Raw genomic sequence first — 10,195 nt, 5'->3', positions numbered from 1 at the left:
TCTATGCTAGGCACAGGTGACTGGAAAGTTGGGAGGAGCCTGCTGGTACCATTCAGAGGCTAAACAAGGGTAGATGCTTACTTACTCTGTGGGCCTCTTAGAAGCTACTTTTGTAGGGTATTCTGTTATTTACAGAGAACACAGTCTTAACTGATACATATGTATCAATAGAGTAAATGTTTTATTTGAGACATAAACTTACAAGCTTTTCATGACAGTTTTAGGTGGACTTTAGTAGGATTTGAAATATACATTTTAAAGATTGAAGTAATTATTTGCATATTTATAGTAGACAGTTAACCACAAATTATCTTTGAACCACTCAAAAAGTGGACATACCATCAGAGGCAGTAAATATGGCCTCTCATTCAGCGACTCTGCCTCCATGGAATTTGTGAAGGAGCAGATGTGAAACATGGGCTCAGACAGGGTCTGAATAACAGCCTTCTGTGTCTGGAGGTACCTCTCTGTCCTGTAAGAGCTGTAAGTTTGCTGGGCATTGTCCTCATTCTTCCAGGTTGGAATCTCCATATCAGACAGCACTCCTCCTTGCTTCATCCGAGGTGGATCATGATCTGTGAAGTTCTGCAGTCATTTATGAAGCTTTGCAATAATAACTTGGTTATTATTAGTCATGTATGGGAATTTGAAAAACAGGAATTACTATCTTCATTTCTTAAAATTGTTTACAGACATTTGATGGAGGAGATTAACTTGTCATTCAACTGCATTTCTTCTATAAATGCTGGCTAAAATGCATGTGTACATAAATAGAACCAGGGAGGAGGATTCAGGATAGCCACATAGGAACGGTCTGCAGCTCCCAGTGAGATTGTCGCAGAAGACGGGTGATTTCTGCATTTCCAACTGAGGTACCTGGTTCATCTCACTGGGACCAGTTGGACAGTGGGTGCAGCCCACGGAAGACACGCTGAAGGAGGGCGAGGCATCACCTCATCCAGGAAGCACAAGGGGTGGAGGAATTTTCTCCCTTACCCAAGGAAAGCCAGGAGGGTCTGAGCCTGAGGAACTCTGGCGCAGATACTGTGCTTGTCCCATAGTCTTCGCAACCTGCAAATCAGGAGATCCCCTCCAGTGCCTACCTCACCAGGGCCCTGGGTTTCAAGCATAAAACTGGGTGGCCAATTGGGCAGACACTGAACTAGCCACAGGAACTCTTTCTTTCCCCCCCATACCCCAGCGGTGCCTGGAATGCCCGCGAGACAGAACTGTTCACTCCCCTGGAAAGGGGTGCTGAAGCCAGGGAGCCAAGTGATCTGGCTCGGCGGGTCCCACCTACACAGAGCCCAGGAAACTAAGATCCACTGGCTTGAAATTCTCGCTGCCAACACAGCAGCAATCTGAGATCCACCTGGAACATTCGAGCTTGGTGGGGGGAGGGGCGTCCACCATTGTTGAGGCTTGAGTAGGTGGTTTTATGGTCACAGTGTAAACAAAGCCACTAGGAAGTTCAAACTGGGCAGAGCCCACTGCAGCTCGGCAAGGCTGCTATGACCAGACTGCCAGATTCCTCCTCTCCGGACAGGGCATCTCTGTAAAAAAGGCAGCAGCCCCAGTCAGGGGCTTATAGCAGACTTAAACATCCCTGCGTAACAGCTCTAAAGAGAGCCGCGGACCTCCCAGCACAGCATTCGAGCTCTGCTAAGGGTCAGACTGCCTCCTCAAGTGGGTCCCTGACCCCTGTGTATACTGACTGGGACACACCTCCCAGCAGGGGCCAATAGACACCTCATACAGGAGATCTCCAGCTGACATCTGGGAGGTGCCCCTCTGGGTCAAAGCTTCCAGAGGAAAGAACAGGCAGTAATCTTTGCTGCTCTGCAGGCTCTGCTGGTGATACCCAGGCAAACAGGATCGGGAGTGGACCTCCAGCAAACTCCAGCAGACTGGCAGCAGAGGGGCCTGACTGTTAGAAGGAAAAGAAACAAACAGAAAGGATTAGCACGCCCACTCAAAGACCCCATCTGAAGGTCACTAACATCAAAGACCAAAGGTAGATAAATCCACAAAGATGGGGAAAAACCAGCGCAAAAAGGCTGAAGATTCCAAAAACCACAGTGCGTCTCCTCATCCAAAGGATCACAACTCCTTGCCAGCAAGGAACAAAACTGGATGGAGAATGAGTCTGACAAACTGATAGAAGTAGGCTTCAGAAGTTGGGTAATAACAAACTCCTCCAAGCTAAAGGAACATGTTCTAACCCAATACAGGGAAGCTAAGAACCTTGAAAAAAGGTTAGTTGAATTGCTAACTAGAATAATCAATGTAGAGAAGAACATAAATGACCTGGTGGAGCTGAAAAACACAGCACGAGAACTTTGTGAAGAATACGCTAGTATCAATAGCCAAATTGATCAAGCAGAAGAAAGGATATCAGTAATTGAAGATTAACTTAGTGAAATAAAGAGAGAAGACAAGATTAGAGAAAAAAGAATAAAAAGGTATGAACAAAGTCTCCAAGAAATATGGGACTGTGTGAAAAAACCAAATCTACATTTGATTGGTGTACCTGAAAGTGAAGGGGAGAGTGGAACCAAGTTGGAAAACACTCCTCAGGATCATGTGTGTAACATGTATACCTATGTAACAAACATGTACATTCTGTACATGTAACCAAGAACTTAAAAGTATAATTTTTTAAAAAGAAAACAAAGTAGACAGAACCAGTAAAATACTAAGTTGATAACTATGTCAATTTACTGTTCTAACAAGTGTTCATACTATTTCAGTAATTTTGCTTACAGAAATAGTTTGTAAATTCTAAAGAAGTGAACGTAAATTATGTTCCCTCATTATACTATTTCTTCTGTAATATATGATATGAACTTGTTTGTTCTGTTCTACATTGTGTCTATTCCTTTTTCTCCTTAAAAAATAATTTACTTTTAAATTTCTTAAGACACTAGAACTGAGAATAGAACCCTAGCTTAAAAAGTACTTGAGTTCCCTTCATAGCATACTAGAAGAAAAAAAAAAAAAAGTTAAAAAGGAAATAAAAGTACTTGAGTTTATATGGCCTCAACTAAATTAAATTGGTTTAGTGTCCAATCTGATTGTTTGCAATGAGTATTTCAATATGACACAAAAACCTTTTGAAATCTATTAGGAAAGTTCAAGTTTTATGGCTTTATGTATATCCAATCTAAGAGTTAATATCAAGAAAAACATTTTGGTCCATTTCATGCAACTGGTGTTAGGTACTGTATTGTTACTACATATGGTTAAAGTGGTAGAGGTTTTATTGTAATTTTAAGTTAACAGCATGAAAAAGAATAACACAACATAATCATAATGTTAACAAAAAGACAACAAGGGTTTTCAGCATAAAAAGTGTCATTTACAGAAACTACAATAATACAAGAACATTTTCTTACACATCAAATACAAAAGTCTAAACATCAACAAAAGTTTCTTATATTCTAAGAATTGGTGGGACCTGACAGAAGCATCAGTGAAAATGTCATCAAGATTATGTGTGAATATTAGATGAGATGTGCACAATTAGCTTCATCTCAGCAAAATTTAGCAAGAGATTTTTTGGTACAACCAATATGGCAACATTTATTAGACAATGTCATGTAGAGTTGTCTCTTTCTTCGAGAATGAGTATCCAAGCCTAAGGATTTTAATTCTGAAGGACTGCTGTCTGTGGCTTCACTTTGTCTCTTGCGAATAATTTTCTTAAATTCTTCAAAGCTAAGATTGGAATCTTTTAATACAGGTACATGTTGTTGTAGCTCTGATAATGCTGGCTGCCTCTCAGACAGGGTTAACTTCAGCTCCTGTGGCAAATTAGCAACAAATTCTGACATCATATTTATGGTTTCTGTATCTTGGTTGATGAGGGATGGCACAATTTCTGTTAAATTTAAAAAAAGATGTATGTGAGGGTATATTCATGTCAAAGAGCACTCAGAAAAACTATGAATGTTGGCGTAGACAAAAAAGAAAGCATTGCCTCAATATAAATTACAACATTGAAACAAAATAAGCAAGCATCCTAATATCTAAACACTTAGCTTACTTACAGTTGGACACCTTAAAATTTCATAATTTTACCAAGGCTCTGCTTTACCCCATTGGTCTTCTCTCATCTCTCTTCATGATACCCTCAGTGCTTTTATCGTAGTACTTTTGACTCTCCCTGACATTAATCTGCCATCTTTCTGAAGTCATGTAAGTCATTGAAAACAGACCACACATCGTGGTCATTTTCTTGGATTCTTCTTACTTAAGTCATTTTCTTCCATTGCTAAGCTATGATTTATGATATTATGAGTTGTAATAATAACCCTTGAAAAAGATGTTATTTTAAGCTAGCGAATGTTTCATGGTGGGAAGTTACTCCTGGAGGATAAAGTTAAAGAGGCAGAATTTCCAACACCTGTGATCTAATCAGCAGGAGAAATATTCTGTCTGAATTCATACAAATACCCCTATTTACTGTATTTTGGATGTAAATCTCACTAAAATAGGCCTCTTCTGGTTTAAAGTGTATCTTATTTTTAAAAGGGATGCAGTGAATATTATTTTGGCACATATTGTAGGATGAAATGGATGGCTAACAATGTAATAATGTGAAAGCAAATAGCAACTACCTAACAGTAGAAGTGTGAAAACTCATATCAATCACAAATTACTGACATGTACTTCCAAAATGATTCCTACCTAGTAATGGTAAACATTTGTCTTAATCTCCACATGCAGGCGATGTTTTCTTAGTTTACTTTCAGTTAAATTATATTGCACAGCAATAAAGAAAATTCTTTAAAAAATACTTTGTAATGTCATGTCTCTTCAAAGGAAATAAAAATGTAGCCATATCTATATACAAATGTGCTCAATGAACTATTTTCAGCAACAATTTAGAAATAAACTAAATATCCACCAAACAATCTTTAAGCATATGTGGCAGATTTATGACAAAAAATACTACACAGGAATTTTAAATTGTGTTTTGGTATAATAACAATGTGAGAAACTGCTCAAAGTATAATGGTGAGTGAAAATGCAAAAGGTATACAGATACCTATCCAAATGTTAACATTTCTTTCTACTTGTTTAATATAATTTCATTTTCTCATAAAATTCATATATACTTTTCAAAGTCTTTAATATCTACAAGTGCTTCCATTTTTATCCCTGCATTAATGTACATTTTTGTCTTTAATATGAGCATTACTACTTTTATAGTCAGAAAAGCTGGAATAATAAAGCAATTCTGGTTTTCTCTACTTTGAATCAGTAAATTCCTAGACTTTGTGGTACTTTTGTACTAATGTTACACAAAAATCATGTAAAAACTGCCATTAAATAAATCTAACTCTAACAAACATTGTAGAAAAGTAAATAACTTTAGAAGCATACTTTAAATCTCATAAAAGAGAACTAAATGCATTTCTTTTAGAGTCATATATATACAGTATATGCATATAGCCTATAAAATTTAGTTGTGGTTTATCATAAATTACATGTCATATTAATATAAAACAATATTTGCAAACTGCGGTTACCTTCTCTGAATTTAATATGATCCATTACACTTCTAGACTAGTGTATACCTCCATGAGTTTCCACTGCTGCTTTATAAATACAAAAAGATCGAGCTGCACTCAACTCTAAGATCTTGCTTTTAAAGCAAACCCACTGCAGCTTCCAAATGCTTGAAAGTATCAATAGGGTCTTCAGCTATGCTGTTCTGAAGGGCCTGCTTCCCTTGTCTCTGGTCTTCTTGAGTTTCTCTAATAAGCATTCAAGCCTTTTCTTTCTCTTCCATCCCGTCTCACACATGAACTTCAATACCCAGATCAAGGAAGTGGGAGGCCAGACTCTTTCATTTGGAATGGTTTTGTTTGTTTGCTTTAAAGAACGTTTCCAGTGGCATAGGCCACAGCCCAACTTTTGGACTACGAGAGTCAATAAGCATAAGGCCCTTCCTGTCTTCCCATTACGGGACCCTCACAGAGACCTCAGAGTGTTGCCCCGTCCTACAGGCGCGCAAACAGGCTTGATAACCAGCGCACCGCCTCAGTGTTTGCCCCCTTTCCTCTCTATCCGAGATGCCCTGTCCACGTGCCCCCACCAGCATGCCCGCGGTCTGGCCGCCTGACTTTCCTGTGGGGTACAGGAGTGCGCCCGGCCTGCTGCGGGTCTCGGGGCTGCGTCACCCCCTCTGAGGCTTCCCCTTCCTTTCCACCCCGTCGCTCTGGCTGCCTTGTGGGAAGGGCACTAAGGAACTCTTCCCATTCTCGGTGCTTTCCTTCCGTCTGGTGAGCTTCCCAGTGAGACTGTTTGAATAAAATCACCTGGCAAAGGAAAAACCCAAACTTTAGGAACCACCCACGGTGGAGTAGGCGCTGAGTACTGGCAGCCAATGAGATCTCGAGTCGGAAGTGCAGGCCGCCGTTTCAATTGGGCGGCCACCCGAGAGTAACCAATGGGAAGCGCAGGAAGGCCAGGGGGGCGGGAGCTCTCACCTGCCGCTGGTCTAGGTTTCAGAGGAGCATCTTCCTGGTTCAGAGACCTTTTGCCCAAGGTGCTCTTGCCGCAAATGGCAATCTGGGAGCGAACTAATTCGCGGCCGCATGCTTTAATAACGTCGTCCATCCATTTGGCCGCGACTGCTCTGGAAAATTGGTTCAGTAGTAAACAGACTCCTAGCAGATGAAACAAGAACAGGCGAGGCATCCTGGGCCTGGTCTCTCCTGGAGGTCTGGGTGTTGCTACCTTTCAGCACTGCAGCTGCTGTGGCCTACAGACCTGGGCCTGTGTGCCTGTCCAGGGCTTTAGGCAGCTTTCCCTACCTGGCTCAACCAGTCTTTTGTATCCCTTGGCCTGTCACTCAGCTCTTAAGGCAAGGGTGCCAGCTCCACCCCTTTCCCACACCTCTCCACAGAATTTTCTCCCTCAGCTCTTGGTCTCCCTCTCCGCCTTTCCTTCATTTGCCCATCCCTGTGTCCTTGGCCCTTTTACAGTTGTGTTTTTCTCTTTCATTACCCTCAAACAATTTTGTATACTTAGGTAAAGTTATTTTAGATATGAAGCCTTTCTTTTTACACACACACACAAATAAAATTGAGATCGCCCATATTCTTACAACCCAGTTTTCCAGAGTGAACATTTGCCAAAAAGCCCTTCTAACCTAAGTAAGATTATAGATTATCTTATAAATTTGGTTAATTACTATAGTGTTCGGTATATCAATCCATACAAATAGAATGGATGAATAAATAAATTGTTGATGAGAGGGAAAACTGATTACTTTTAATCTGAATCCAGGTAAAAACAGTAAAATTCCCAGTAACATCATTTTAGGCTTGTCCAGTAATGTCTTTAATTTACAACACAATTTCTCCCTTGGACTTTCCTTCCACTCTCGGGGATAAGTTTGATTGTAACTAGTTATCTGAATATTTTAATTTAAAATCCTACTCTACATCTCTAGAGACTGGAGAACATACCACACACACACACACACACACACACACACAGAGAGAGAGAGAGAGAGAGAGAGAGAGAGAGAAGAAAAAAAGCAGTGGAAATCCCACAATCTCACAAAGAATATTTTGGTAACAAATTTCAGCACAAAGATATGTTCATTTCTTTACTGCATTTTGTGTTTGCTGCACCTGGTAAGAGGTGATTTTTTTTACCACCATCTAATTTAACGTTTTAAAGATCCACACAGTTCTAGATAATATGGTTAGTAGACAACCCTTCTAGCTGTAAATTTTTAGTACAAATAGATTCATTTTTAAAAATAACTTACATTTTTGTGTTCATAATATACTCAGATTAGTTCAGCTCCACCAAATAAACAGGAGACATGCAGGAAGTTAGGGTAGCTTTGAAATAAAATAATAACAATCTCTTAGTTACAAACATAACTATGGAATAAAATACTTCTAGTTTCTAGATTGCTGGTGATGTCAGTAGGCCCACTTAGTATTGGTCAAATGCCAAGCAATGTGTAATTCTTCAAAAAATACCTGACCAAGCCTATGAGATGGTCCGATGCAATCAATGCTTTTAAATGAGTTTTCACTAAAACACGCAGTTTGAGAGAGGCCTCTCAAAACTGAGGTTTGAAAACATTTTTGTGGGTTGACAGTCTTTGTAAAAATAATCCATGTGCAAGGCTGTACTCCAAAGTAATTGCTCGTTAAAAATGTAAATTTCCAGGGATATCTTTGTGTGTGTGTGTGTGTGTGTGTGTGTGTGTGTGTGTGTGTGTGAGTTTTTGTTTGTTTGTTTTACAAAGTTTGGCTCTTGTCGCCCAGGCTGGAGTGCAATGGTGTGATCTTGGCTCACTGCAACCTCCACCTCCCAGGTTCAAGCGATTCTCCTACCTCAGCCTCCCAAGTAGCTGGGATTACAGGTGTGCACCACCACCCTGGCTAATTTTTGTATTTTTAGTAGAGCCTGGGTTTCACCATGTTGGACAGGTGGGTCTCAAACTCCTGACCTCAGGTGATTCACCCACCTTGGCCTCCCAAAGTGTCCAGGGATATTTAGATTTTTTATGTTGCCTATATGGTTTTATAGAGTCCTTAAAACTGTCCAGTACAATGGCTGCTTTCCCATTTTACAGAAAGAAGAAACAGATTGAGAGCTGTCACGCACTTGTTCCAGGTAATTTTGGCCAGCACATAAGCCAGATGTGGGCTTACCCTACTTCTAAGGATCACAGGAAAATGCAGCATTCACAGTCTTTACAGACAGACTAAAAGGCATTTCAGGTCCTTTAAATAAAAAGGAAATCTTTTTAAGGTGAAACAATAAATATGTCCATGCATACAGCTGTCAAGTGCTGGAGTTTGGGTTCCGACCCATGTGTACTGGATTCCAAACTCCCCTTTCTTTTATTTCCCTGTATCCTAGATCCAGTTCCAGTTGTAGCTCATCTGAATAGTGAAGGTTAATATGTACAGAGTAATGTCTTTGAATGTAGGACAGCAGGAATCATTGAGGCTGTAAGTGCTAGACAAGGTTTCCCAGTGTCTCTTACAAGTAGCGGTGTTTATGTGACACAGTTCAGTCTTATACAACCTAAGTACAAGTGTGGAGGTTTCTGGGAAAGCCTTTACTTCCTGATTCTAGCCCTAAGCCTTATTTCTCATTTCTTTCCTTCCTGAAGCAGACATAGAAAGGGAGGTGAAGTAGCCCTCTTGGGACCATGAGGTGTGGAACATAAAGAGGAAGGTCTACCTGCTTAGACACAGCTGCCTGGGAGGGTGGCAGTAGCCTGCTAGCAACATAGAGCGGCTAAAGGAGTTGGATACTTTTTCTCACAGGCTCTTATAAGTAACTTTTTAAGGTTTTTCTGTTATTTACTCTATCCTGAGATAGATAGATGACAGATAGATAGATAATGTGTGTGAGTGTATATATATATAAATAAGAAAAATACATTTTTATTAAGAAATAAACTTACAGTCATCAGTTTCCTATGAGAGTTTTAGGCATACTTTAGTAGCACTTGAATGAGATATTCTAAGGATTGAAGTGATTATTTGAGTGTTCATACTAGATGGTTTACCACAGGAAATCTTTGTACCACTGAAAGAGGAGTCATACATTAAAAAGCAGTGAATACAGGTTCTGGGTCCAGATGCCCCGCCTCCACGGATTTTGTGGAGGACAAGACGAGGGATGTGGATCACGATGGGCTCTGCCGAGATGCTTTCTGCATCTTGAGGTGCATCTTTTCTTGTCCAAGTTGTAAGTTTCCTGGGCATTGCCCTAGTCCTTCTGTGTTGGAATCTCCATTTCATAGAGCACTCCTTTCAGCTTTGTCCCAGATGGCAGGTGACCTCTGAGCCTCTACAGCCCCATATTGAACTCCTTTGCTTGTGGCCTTCTATCTGCACCATCTTCCAGCGCCAACTTTCTCTATAGGGCTTGCCCAACAGTTGTAAGAGAAACTTATTTTTTTTAAAAGATATGAAACCCTGCTCTTTTATATTTTACCACTAACCTCTTTTCCTAGCTTCGTATTTTCTACCAAATTCTTGTTGTTTTCCCTGATCTGTCAACAAAAGGCAACTCTCACTTGATCCCAATGACAGTCAGTGCTACATTTGATCTGTTTTTGTTTCTAGTTTTTAAAAATTATTATTTCATTGAGATTTGGAGAATAAGAAGAGGTAAACACTTTTATTCAAGCCTCCAGTGC

General features: G+C 40.2%; 1 protein-coding gene across 1 annotated transcript; it reads right to left on the bottom strand.

Moving 5' to 3' along the window:
- Nucleotides 1–1,054: 1,054 nt before the first annotated feature.
- On the bottom strand, nt 1,055–6,817 carry RLN2 (relaxin 2). Its single transcript, XM_005581788.4, has 2 exons — nt 6,498–6,817; nt 1,055–3,880 (listed from the first exon to the last, which is right to left on the bottom strand). The coding sequence occupies exons 1-2, from the start codon at nt 6,706–6,708 to the stop codon at nt 3,534–3,536; spliced, it is 558 nt and encodes a 185-aa protein (XP_005581845.2). The 5' UTR covers nt 6,709–6,817; the 3' UTR covers nt 1,055–3,533.
- Between the last annotated feature and the right edge of the window lie 3,378 nt (nt 6,818–10,195).

Source organism: Macaca fascicularis, chromosome 15 (assembly GCF_037993035.2).
Source record: "Macaca fascicularis isolate 582-1 chromosome 15, T2T-MFA8v1.1".
Taxonomy (NCBI): Eukaryota; Metazoa; Chordata; class Mammalia; order Primates; family Cercopithecidae; genus Macaca; species Macaca fascicularis.
This window is presented reverse-complemented; position numbering and strand designations above follow the sequence as displayed.

What these genes read in the sequence shown, in the direction of transcription:
- RLN2 (XM_005581788.4), bottom strand. Translation starts at nt 6,708, where the DNA reads ATGCCTCGCCTGTTCTTGTTTCATCTGCTAGGAGTCTGTTTACTACTG. An exon ending in GAAACCTAGACCAGCGGCAG is followed by an intron (nt 3,881 to 6,497) that starts GTGAGAGCTCCC and finishes TAAATTTAACAG; the next exon opens with AAATTGTGCCATCCCTCATC.